Source organism: Poecilia latipinna, unplaced genomic scaffold, assembly GCF_001443285.1.
Source record: "Poecilia latipinna isolate Pla-1442-1.1 unplaced genomic scaffold, P_latipinna-1.0 Scaffold7, whole genome shotgun sequence".
NCBI classification, from domain to species: Eukaryota; Metazoa; Chordata; class Actinopteri; order Cyprinodontiformes; family Poeciliidae; genus Poecilia; species Poecilia latipinna.
Genome location: NW_015112623.1, coordinates 88,074 through 100,665, shown reverse-complemented (window position 1 = coordinate 100,665; position 12,592 = coordinate 88,074). Strand labels below are relative to the sequence as shown.

Below are 12,592 nucleotides of genomic sequence, written 5' to 3'. Positions count from 1 at the left end.
ATTAGTAGTAGTACTTAGTATTATTACTATTAGTTTCACGCAAAAACGTGAAGAAAGTGTGACAACTTTGCCGAAACATGTTGTTTGAGCTTTCACGGTGTCCGTAGTTCCTCAGACAAGCGCGCCGAACAAGCGCGTGCTTGCTACGCGCGTGCTTTCTCAGTGCTCATAACGAGCACGCGCGTATTTTGCCGCCTGGGCTTCTCACAGCTTGCGGAGCTGGTCACAGACGAACCCAGAACCCCGTACTGAAGTAAAGTGTTTGCGTGTGGCTGCAGCGACTTCTAGTTTTCACAATGAAAACTGCAGCCACGGTTTACACATTTTTATGTGCAGACTCAAACCTAGAACATAGTATTAACAATAACACAATATTAATAATAGTTAATAATGTAATAACAGCACAGTTATATGAGATTAATCTAATTTTACTTCCACTTTATTCGTGCACTATTGAATTTATTAGCGTAATATTATTTCTTTCCTTAGTGTGGACCTAATATTGTACTAACAAAACAAATAACTGTATAAACTCTTTAAAAAAAACTCCATGTTTTAGATTAGTTTTATACAGGCACGTGTTTTGAACATATTGGCACTCCAGCTTCATAACACTCAAATTTATGCTTTTTTAAATGAACTCTTCTTTACAGTAAGATTAGGAATACATCTGAACTTTGCAGCAACTTCCATAAAAACTATCTCTGGGCTTGCTTTGGCTGCCCTGGTGTCAGGCATGTTTTCAGAAGTGTGAAGTGTAAAACTCGATATTTGATCTGAGCATTGATAGAATAATAAATGTGATTGTTCGACACAGCATGGCGTGGGGCTTGGACCATGCATAATTTAAAAAAGAATAGGCTTTACATCAGAGTTGGGCAGCAGCCATTTCTCACTACCTGCTGCGTGACCAGTGTGATTTATTGTTTCTGGGTATGACTTAGAGCCCAGAGGGAGGAAAGAAAGCTCTGCCAAGTGTTTAAATCTCTGTCAGTAAGTGAAGAAAGATTGATTCTCTGTGCATTCAAAGACCCTGCTCTACTTCTATCACCTATTTTATTTCTTTTCTGTGACATTTAGTGGGTCATTGTAAGTTTGGTAACATAAGGAGCAGTCAGGGCTCTGTATTCTCTGTTAATGAATCACTTTAAATGGACAAAAATGTTATTTGTTTTTCAAATGCTCAAACAATTTTACAGTGAACATTTTCCTTTTACTAAGCACACAGAAATAAAATAAACCAAGTAGTCTGGCTTTTATAGACAAGAGATCTTAAGTGCTGTCAGGTTCATCTTACTAAAAGGAAGGTTTGTACTTCTTATTTTGTCATTTGTTTTTCTACTTTCTTGATCAGAAAGATCTGTAGTGCATTCAAACAAGAACAGGGTAGGAGTAAATCTTTTTTAAAAAGTGCTTTCTATATTCACACAAGTGACTTTTTAAATAATTTAATGGATGGCATTGTGTCCTAATTGTTCCTTCTCTCCCTCCTTCAAATAAATCAAAGGTACCACTTTAAACTTTTCGTACAAGGCCATTTAAATTCCTCCATAGGGCCCCAGCCCTGTTTTTACCTGCGGTGTTTTGTGATTTTTCGTCACTCCTCACAGTCGTGTATGTTTAATTGTGCCGCGCGAAGGTGAGAGGAACGAGCGTACATGACGTTTGACAGCCTCGCGCTGCATGCCGGGATACAGCTCGTTCTTGTTTACAAGATGACAGTGAAAAGCGCTACACTCTGACTTAAACACGGAACATAAGTCCGCTTTCTGACGCTGGCACACCCGAGCCGTGAACACGCGTGTAAAAAACACAAGTCGTTTTCTTGAGACAGCCACTGAAACGCCAGAGCACGGAGCTGTCAGTCTGTCACACGAGAGATTTTTTTCAAGATTTTTTTTTTTTTTTTTTTTTTTTTTTTGCACAGTCACTGACATACGCTGAACTATCTGTCAAATCACAGGTTGGTGTGCTACGGAGTTATTCAATTGTGATAACAAGAGAAGTTCGGCAGGTGGCTCTTGTTTAGAGCAGAAACTAAAGTCATGTGCTGTTTCCTTCGTTTAGGTTTGCATCGCTGGAATAGAAGTGCCTGTAATAGAAACGAAGCTGTACTTCCTTTTAAAGTGTGGTGAGAAACTTTACTTGTCTTTTCCTCTTCTTTTAGTTGCTGTAATTTTCAACTCTGCCCGTCTTTTGATTTTAGCCAGGCTGCTGTTCACCAGGTCTAAAGGTGAACAGCTCATTTATAACCAGGATTTTACACCTTTATATAGCATGTGTAACCTGTTATGTTCCTTATGGTTGTTTTTGTGTCATTTCGGACCTATATAACTTAATAACATGTATTTTCCCCTTTTAGAGAAAATACATGTTCATTTTGCTGTGAAATGTCCTCGCCAATCCCTGCACATCACAGCAATATTCACACATTTAGTGCTAATGTGATAAACATTTTGTTTGCTGTTCACGTGTACATTCTTGTAGAATCACCCTCAGCTCCACTACCTTCCTGAGTTTCTTCTAATGGGGTTGGCTTCATCCTTTTGACCCAGTCTTATTTTTAATGCTGCCTGAATTGGTTGAGGTTAGCAGGCATTAGTTTGTGCCTTATACTGTATTTCAATTGGCTTAGATCTGGATTTAAGGGAACCGTTGCGACACGTTCTCCTTTGGTTCTGCTGCTGTCTTTGGATCTGTTGATAACCCAGTTTTGCTTCAAGCTTCAACTGTTGGACTGATATGCTGTGATTTGGTTTCATTGTGTTGTGCATTATGGCCAATCATTTCTACTTAGGTCTCGTCTGCTCAAGGGACATTGAGATGGAGCTCTTGTTTTAATGTATTTGTGTGTGTGTGTGTGCGTATGTGTGTGTGTGTGTGCGTATGTGTGTGTGTGTGTGTGTGTTTTTTTTTTAGTTTCTTCTGGCAATGCGCAGTGTGATATTAGGGTAAATTTGTTGAGATGTCCACTGGTGGGAAGATTGGCTACTTTCTTAAATGTTTTCCACATTTGGGATAAAGATTCTCACTGAAGAATTACCTCATACAGTTTGGAAGTGTCCTTATGCGCTGCCCGATAGAAAGACAAAAAGGTTACACTCTAATCTTTCAGTATACCGCCTCAGCTTTGATTACGACATTCGCTGTTGCATCATTTTGATTGGCTTCTGCATTGTCACAAGATTTATTTCCAGCCAGTGGAAATAAATAAACTTTTCACCTAGATGTTGTATTGATGCTGGGAAGAAAAAAAAAATCCACTGAGATTTTTTTTCAATGATCACCCTGTAACAAGGCGGCCGTTTGCGGTTGGATTTTACGGTGCAGAAGATTACGAGAGGTAGAGTCAGGTGGAAGCAGCAGTCAGTTTATTCTCCTCACAGCATCAACACACACACTCAATAACAATCCACAGGTGAAACTGCAGGCTTAAATAGTCTCAGCTGAGTTGGACCCAACCACCTCCAATTCACAGGGGGATCTCACTTAACAAATCTCCACCTATTTAAATAAAATACACTTTATTAAATATAAACATTTAAATTTACTTTTTATAAATATTTTATATTTTATCTTACACCAAATGAAACACCACAAAAAACCCATAAACAATTATCTCCCCACACTTTTCAATGGCCTCTCCCGGAACCTATAAATGGTGTCTGGACCCCCAGGGTTGTATTTGACCAAACACCCTGGAGAGGACACAGAAAAGACAGGTGAGTCACTCAATATCAGCACTCCACACCTAACAGATTATGCACAAACATTTGCTCAGTTTTACCCACCAGTAGCTCATTGCTCTGAGTAACAATTATCCTCCCTCCACAGGCAACCACCTCACTTTCCAATGAGGAGCAGCTGTGCAGAGCCCAGAACAAAAGGCTACATGCTAATTACTAAAATATTCAATAAATACAATTAAAACTTCTCGTGTGCAAATTGTTGTTTATGTGCAAATCTCTGCTTAAAGTGCAGTGCTAAATAAAGTGCTTGTTAATAAAGTGCAAAAAGTGCTTTTAAAGTGCTAAACAGTGACTTAAATAAAAATAGACCCAGTAATGAAGCTCTCTTCATTACACACCCCGATCGCTCAGGTAGTCAGCTGACCTCCTCATTCTTTGGACGTACAACGTCGGTGAACCTAAACCTGACCGACTGCAGCTACTCCAGATCATAGCACCGTCATCACAGGCTGATACAGTAGAAACTATGCATGATGGGAGCATCTCTTCATCTGCCCATCACTCTGGAACAGGGTAAATCTGGACTCATCAGACCACATGACCTTCTTCCATTGAGCTAGACTCCAACCACATTTGCTCCTTGAAGACGATGGTTCTCCACTTTCTTTCCAGTTTTTAGCAGTGAACAGGCTAAAATTTTAATAATTTCTCCAATCTCCTTAGACATTTTCTCTACTTGATGAAAACCATGGATTTAAACCTTTTCCCATGAACACAGGATGTGTCTTTCGACATTGTTTCAGAAACAAGAAGCTACTTATTGCATCAGTTGGGGTTGAATAACGTGTTGCCAGCTGACAGATAATCACCCATGCAGTAATTGTCCAATAGGAGGCTTCTGAACCTGTTTGCTAAGTTAAACCCAGGTGAATGTTTTTGGGAGCCAGGCAGTGTAAAAACCAAAAAAAGTCACTGTTGATGTTTTTCCTTGACATTGTGTTAAACACACACAGGTCTACATTATCATTCACATTTAATTAGTGGGACCTGGCTGATGCTTTCTTGTCCTCTTTGGCAGCTAAAACACTGTCAGGGCAAAGCATTTTTCCCTGCACCTGTAGGCAACATTTAGGATATTAATATGCATCATTAAAGGGTTATGACTTTTCTTACTCTGCTGTAAATATGGCTTGCAGGGCTGCTGCTGCTCTACAGATTAGCAAATTAAATCTTCAGGTTTCAATGGAGGAAAAAGTAGTCACCAAAGCATGGTCAATAAATACTGTTTAAGTATATTTTTAAATATGTGCATCAAATAATAGGAATTTATACTTTTGCTCATCATTCTTTCAGCTGACTGTCCTCCAGCCTGAGGTGCCTGAATCCAGCCGAATGTAAGTCTCCTCTGACTTGAATCAACAATTTTTTTGTTTGTTTCTAATAGACATGTTTTCTCGTTATTCATATATCGCTGAATAGACAAGATATTTGTGGCTAACTGGTATTTCACTTTATTTAATCAGGAAATATTAACTTCCTCCTATGCTTTCTCTTACAAGAAAGTGAGATATACAATAGTTTTAGAGAAATACAGATGTGAAACCATACAAACCTTTCTTAAATGTTATTAAGGTGATGCTCTGACCCCTATCTGGTAAGCTCCAGGCTGGCTGCCTATGCAAATACATACGTTAAGACCATAAAACAATACCATTTTTATTCATGGTTTTTACGGTGAGAATATCATGGTGGCCCCTGCCTACTACAAAACCGGTGTTTTGTGTATTTAAATTATAGGTCTGTCACTATAACACATTTTGCTGGATGATAAATTCTCCCAGACATTATTGTGATAAACTGTAATATTGTTGTTTTTCTGAGCATTTCCAAGAAATATGACGGTTATGGCATAATAATGCAACAACACACTCTCAAATCTAATTAAAGTTTAAATTCTAATGAACATTTAACAATGAAACTGTAAGACATTTTAAATATCCATACTAAATAAACAAAACAACAGAAGCAACAAATGAAATGTATTATGAAGTCTCTGTAAACAAAATTGTCCAAAACACCAGACTGAAGACGTTTATCATCCAGTCTTTGGTTGAAAGAGAGAAAAGAGAAAATCGATAAATCATGCACATGGAAATGATTGAATTTATTTGAATTGTACGTTGAAAAGTACATTAACCTTTTTCACTTTTTCTCTCAGACCAGCACAAAGTAGTGCATAATTGTAAAGTAGAAGGAAAATGATGCGTTTGAGATCAGCGTTTGTATTCAGGTCCCCAAAATAAAATATAGCCAAACCTACAGTAGAACAGTTTAGATCATATTCATGTGTCAGAATAGCCTAATCAAAGTCCAGACCTAATTCAGTTGAAAGTTGTGGTAGAACTTGATAACTGATGGTCTCTGTTCACTCTTACGGAGTTTGAGCTGTTCTGCAAAGAATTGGTAAAAATTTCAGTCTGAATGCAAATGTGAATATTTTTTAAGGTCATCTTTAAAAAGAAATTTTAAAAAATCCAAAATGTCTTATTTTTTTCTTCATCTTCACGAACATTACATGGTGTTCTGTTACATACAACTCAAATGAAACACACTGAGGTTTGTGGTGGTAAAATGACAAAATGTAGCACATTCAAGGAGGATGATCATGTTTGAAACGCCTGCATTGCTTATATTATAAATAATTATTCCTTGTTCTCACAGGAACAGAGCGACTGCAAAGCGGTTAATTGAACGCTACTTTCGACAGTTGACTGAGGGCTGTGGAAATAGCAGCTGCACCAATGAGTTTTGTGCCTCTTGTTCGACTTATCAACCTCTGGGCAACAACGCGGCAGCTGCTAAAGCACTGGAACTGTTCAAGGTCAACGCCAAACTCTGTGACTATTACCCCGCTGTCGAGTCCAGGCCTGACGAAGACTCTCGGCTGGGGCGTGAGATGAGCACCGAGGAATTCTCAGGTACTTTCAAAGTGGACTATGGATTGTCGCAGATGTGGGGTTTAAGTCGCTTTTAACAGTTTGGTTTCCAATTGCAGATGTTCACTACCTCACAGAGCACACCGTGTGTAGGATACTGAGTGTCTGCGAGGAAGAAGGGAATTACTCTGCTCTCGTCCGCGTCATTGGCAGGATATTCTCCAATGCGGATGCTCTAATGAAGAGTTTCCGGAAGGAAGAGCCAAGTGCCGCTGCCAAAACCCTCAATTCTCTTAAATCGAAAGACGAAGAGAAACAGAGCGACCAGAAGCTCTCCTCCTCTGCTTCCTCGCCCGATGAAACTCCAAACGGAATCCCCAACTCCTTTGAGCCTTTGGTAGACATTGACGCAGTTCGAAGGGTCTACGACAAACTCCTGTCCATCGACCAGGTGGAGTCTGCCTTGGTCAACGCCCTCATTTACCTCACTCCAAATTTGGAACTTGACCTGGAATATCTTGATGTGTACGAAGCAAACCCAGATTATCTGAATATCTTCATCATAGTGATGGAGAACAGCAACCTTCACAGCCCGGAGTACCTGGAGGTGGCGTTACCTCTGTTCTGCAAGGCGATGAGCAAGCTGCCGCTCACCGCCCTCGCTCGCCTGTCCAAGCTGTGGTCGACGTTCGGCCTTCCGCACGTCCGCCGTATGATGGAGACCTTCCAGCAGCTCATCACCTTCACAGTCGTTAGTAATGAGTATGACGCGGAAAACCTGATAAACGACGACGAGACGGTGGTGGCTGCCACCAAGTGCTTGAGGGTCGTCTTCTACGCAAGCATCCTTGGCGGGGAGGTGGACGTCGAGCACAATGAGGAGGACGATGAAGATGCCGAGTCGGATGAACTGACGCTGCACGAGCTGCTGGGCGAAGACCGGCTCTACAAGAAGGGCCCGCGGGTCGACCCTCTGGAGAAGGAGCTGAGCGTCCGTCCCATAGACAGCATCAAACCCCTCATCCCGTTTGAGGATTTTGTCAATGAATCGGTGAACGAAGTGATTGAAATGGACAAAGATTTTACCTTCTTCAAAGTCAATGCGGAAACCAAGTTTTCCTTCCAGAGCTGCCCCTTCATCCTCAGCGTCATCACCAAGAGCCAGGGGCTGTATTACGACAACAGGATCCGCATGTACAGCGAGAGGCGCCTCACCGCCCTCTACAGCATGGTGCAGGGCCAGCAGCCAAACCCCTATCTGAAGCTCAAAGTACGCCGAGACCACATCATCGACGACGCCCTCGTCAGAGTGAGTCTCGGGGCGTCGGAGGTGTTGGTTTGCTTTGGATGTAACGTGGTTGGCGCGGTCCCAGTGTGTGAATACGTGGTAACTGTATTTCTTGCAGCTGGAAATGATCTCCATGGAGAACCCGTCAGACCTGAAGAAGCAGCTGTATGTTGAGTTCGAGGGCGAACAAGGCGTAGACGAAGGAGGAGTGTCGAAAGAGTTCTTCCAATTGGTATTGGAGGAAATCTTTAATCTGGACATAGGTTAGGCTTGAAACAATGTTTTTTACTGAAAGCTTAATGCATCCATTTTGCATCTGTTGAGTTTTGTTCATGTTGTAGAAATCATCAAATACTTACATTCACTTGCTTGTAAATGACTTTCTTAACAGGGATGTTCACCTACGACAATGACACCAAGCTTTTCTGGTTTAACTCATCCTCGTTGGAGAACGAAGCACAGTACACGCTTATTGGGATCGTTCTGGGCCTCGCCATTTACAACAACTGCATCCTGGACGTTCACTTCCCCATGGTCGTCTACAGGAAGCTGATGGGCAAGAAAGGGACCTTCCTGGATCTGTCAGACTCACATCCAGTACACTAACTTTTTCTATATGATACTACATGTTCATGTGGATGTGTTGACATTTTAGCGACAGGGTTCCTGAAGCTTCCCTTTCTTCCTTCCTTGAGTCCAATATTTGTTCTTGCTTTATATTGTGTCCTTCCGTTCTTACTGTCTTTATTTTTCTTTGTTCCCTACGTCTATTCTTTCCTTATGTTATTCTTTCCTTCTTTGTTACTGTCTTTTATGTATCTCCTTCTTAACTTCTTCCTTCTGTTCTACCTCTATTCACTCCTTGTGTCATTCCTTCCTCCCTACCTTCCCTTCGTCCTTGTATCCTACTTTAGTTTTTCCTTTCGTCCACCTGTCCTTCTTTCCTTGCTTCCTTACTTAATTCTTTGTTTCCATCCTTACTTCTTTCTTTCTTTCCTACTTTCTTCCTTCTAGTTTCTGTTTTCCCAGGTTTGATATTTAAAGCCTGATTATTTATGTAAGAATATCAGGGAAAGCTAATGTGAAAGGCTTGGAAGTCTGGAATTTGAGTCTGAAAATTTCAGGAATTTTCAGATTAAAAAATGTGAATTACCTCTAGAGAGAAAAAGCCGTTTTTTTTCTACTTTCAGATGTACAGTAGCCCTTCAGGTCTCATGTTTCTGCTGTGGCAGGTTCTCTACCAAAGTCTGAAGGAAGTGCTGGAGTACAGCGGCAGCCTGGAGGAGGACATGATGCTCACCTTCCAGATATCGCACACAGATCTTTTTGGAAACCCCGTACTATATGACCTGAAGGAGAAGGGGGACCAGATCCCCGTTACCAAGGAGAACAGACAGGTGAGCTGTTTTCCAACTTCCAACGTTGTGGCCAACACTTCCTTTACATTTTATATAGAAGGTTGTAAGCCTCAGTCTAGAAGACCACATGATGTAAATTCCTAATTTTATGCTCGTTGTTTTCATTATTTTCAACTGGGGGATCATTTCCATAGAATCTGAAAAGATTTCTGTGTGACTTCTACTTAGATTCTATTATCAGGCCAGACTTTAAAGAAATAAATCCTACACATTCCCCAACATAGGCAGTCAGTTTTGTGGTTATTCCCAGATCTAAATCCTGACTTAAAGTATCTATCTTCTATTCCAAAGTCACTGGTTTTACGTCTAGTTACACAGATATAGAACATGCTGGTTCCTCCTTTGACTTAGGTGTGTTTCACAATTACAAAAACAGGAATAAGAACTAAATGAAATAACCCACAAGCTCAGCTGAACATCCTGGACAGTAACCAGGACAACAACCCCTCACCGACTTGTCATGTCAAGAAAGAAAACAACAGAACTAAATTGAAATGTTTGAACTTTTTAAAAATGTTGTTCCTTCTCTCTCTCTGTGTGTGTGTGTGTGTGTGTGTGTGTGTGTGTGTGTGTGTGTGTGTGTGTGTGTGTGTGTGTGCGCGCGTGTGTGTGTGTGATACATAGGAATTTGTTCATCTGTATGCAGACTACATCCTGAACAAAAGTGTGGAGAGCCAATTCAAAGCCTTTAAGAAAGGTTTCCTGATGGTCACGAACGAGTCGCCGCTCAAATACTTGTTCAGACCAGAGGAAGTCGAGCTTCTGATCTGTGGGAGCAGGGTGAGAAAAAAAAATCAGCAATCTCCATTTTTAATTTGGCAATGAATTGAACCTAAATAGAAAACAAAATAACTCATTTTGTGACTAGTTTTATGCAATTTAGAAAATCTAATGCCTAGAATTTAAATAAAAACTTAGTGGGGGTTTTTTTCTTCATAAAATTAAGTTTGGAAGAAAATCTTAAATGCTTTTAATTTGACATCATCAAGCAAAAGTATTCACACCTCATTTTCCACATTTCGCCACATTAGCAGTTTTTCAATGAGCAACTGCATTAAATTTCCACAAAATAATGACGCTGAAAGTACCAGAAGTACTTTTAGATATTTTTTTTTATCTAAAAGGTTGGAACCTAGGTTTTTTTGTTGTTGTTGTTGTTGTTGTTGTTGTTGTTGTTGTTTTTTACATAAGTTGTTCAAAAATATCCACATCTCATAGAACATGTACCCACGCTCTCTTTACTTTAAACCCGGAAAATTTTAATAAAATAGCATTTCTGTAAAAATAACAAATATTTATCCAAAATGATAATTATAAATCAACTTTTTTTTAAATGTTGTGTAACATTTGTGGCTCTAAAAGCCTTTTACGTAACTGGGCTAAGAGCCAAAATGGCTACCTGGAGTGTGAACGTTTATCGAGTTGGTTTTCAGGTGAAAAAGGTTTGTGGTTATGTTACAACAAAACATGGAAAATGAATGTGAATGTTTGTAAGTCACTGTGAGAATTACCACAGTGGTTTTACCCTCAGCTCCTGCTCCTGGGAAGGTCATAAACTGTATTATAGAAGAGTAAAGTTATTGATTAACTTTCCAAACAAGTCTTTGTATTCTAAGTATTTAGCTATAATGGACAGACGATGCTCTTATAAAACTGCATCCTTTAATCTCATAGTTTAAGAAAAGATTGAAAAGTATTAAGATAATATAAGTTCTCTCTTTTTTCCTTAGAAACTTGACTTTGAAGCACTTGAAAAGACAACAGAATATGACGGAGGTTACACTAAGGACAGTCAAATTATCAAGTAAGTCCGCTCACTGTCTTTAACTTTTGTCTCAGCTGTAAATGTTCTCATGTGGTTTCATTGGAGACACTGAAAAAACAAGGAATTATGAAAACTTGATTATTTTTTTTATCATTTTGTACTAATGGGAGCTTTTGAATAAGAACATAAAAATGTTTTCTGATAACACTCAGTTATTGTTTCGTGAACTGACGGTCTGATGGTCCGTCGTCCAACCATCATTTGCCGTTGTCCTCCAGAGCGTCACACTAAGATCATGCGAGGGTTCATTTTCTCAACAGAACAAGATTATTTTCTAATTTTGGGGGGGAACCACATGAAAGATGTTCTTATTGTGGACAGCTGCTTTTTGCAAGATGTTTTTCAAAGTCAACCTCCAGTGTTAGTCACTGATATTCCTCTCAAGAACAATTGGATTAATGTTACAGCTGGTAAATTTATGTTATAAAGTGAATCTGATTCATATGCAGTATGGAATTTGATTTTAGTACTTTGAAGATCTGGATAAGTATGGAGAAATATTTGTATTTCCAGACTTTATTCCATGTGTCACCAAAATACTGAAACCCTCTACTTCTTCTTTCATTATGTCCTTTGTTTCTTCTGTCCACTCCAGTGTCCTCCTTTCCTTCTAGTTTCTAACTCCTCCAGGTTCCATATTAAAGTGGAAATATAAACCATAAAGCCATAGTGAAGTTTAGCATTTTAAAACACTGACAACTCTGGAATATCTTTCTTTTTTTTTTTACATGCAGAATTCAAAGGTTTTTTGAATTAAGGTTCATTTTTGGCTGCAGAGACTTCTGGGAAACCATCCACTCTTTCGGAGAGGAGCAGAAACGACTTTTTCTCCAGTTCACCACGGGAACAGACAGAGCTCCGGTTGGAGGTCTCGGTAAATTAAAGATGATCATCGCGAAGAACGGCTCTGATTCAGACAGGTACAACTGGTCCAGGCAACTTCCCGTTGAATTTCAGCACACTCATCTCAAATAAATGTTGTTGTTTTTTGCGGTTCATTGCAGGCTACCAACCTCCCACACCTGCTTCAATGCCCTGCTGCTCCCTGAATACTCCTCCAAGGACAAACTGAAAGAGAGACTCCTCAAGGCCATCACTTACGCCAAAGGTTTTGGAATGCTGTAATGGATTTCCACAGAGAGTTTTCTGTCTGTGTGGGAAAGAAACAAAAAAAAAAAAAGGGAATACCACCAAAAAACAACAACAAACAAAATGCTGCAATAATAATTCTGTGCCTAATGAGTCTCTCACAGACAAACTCCACTGTTGGCCTTCCACGCTTAGCCCTCACTTGCTTTGTAACCTTGTCACTTGTAGGCATTAAAAATCCAAAATAAGTTCAACCTTCTCCCATCCCCACGTTCTGGTTCTGAAAAAGGCGAAAACCCGCTTGTGAAACTGTGAAAGTGCGCTTACGTGTAGCACATAAAGTATAT

The 12,592-nt window shown here is 39.9% G+C and overlaps 1 protein-coding gene across 1 annotated transcript; it reads left to right on the top strand.

Annotated features, from left to right (window-relative positions):
- The first annotated feature begins 1,675 nt into the window (after nt 1-1,675).
- On the top strand, nt 1,676-12,498 carry ube3a (ubiquitin protein ligase E3A). Its single transcript, XM_015019492.1, has 12 exons — nt 1,676-1,963; nt 2,068-2,131; nt 5,043-5,083; nt 6,411-6,667; nt 6,745-7,934; nt 8,032-8,176; nt 8,305-8,510; nt 9,146-9,310; nt 9,956-10,111; nt 11,062-11,135; nt 11,933-12,076; nt 12,161-12,498. Coding segments are annotated over exons 3-12 (2,460 nt in total). The 5' UTR covers nt 1,676-1,963; nt 2,068-2,131; nt 5,043-5,081; the 3' UTR covers nt 12,282-12,498.
- The last annotated feature ends 94 nt before the right edge of the window (nt 12,499-12,592 follow it).

Bases quoted from the DNA above. Each gene is read 5' to 3' on its own strand.
- ube3a (XM_015019492.1), top strand. The intron at 8,511-9,145 runs GTACACTAACTT...CTGCTGTGGCAG, and splicing joins ATCTGTCAGACTCACATCCA to GTTCTCTACCAAAGTCTGAA. The intron at 9,311-9,955 runs GTGAGCTGTTTT...TGTGATACATAG, and splicing joins TTACCAAGGAGAACAGACAG to GAATTTGTTCATCTGTATGC.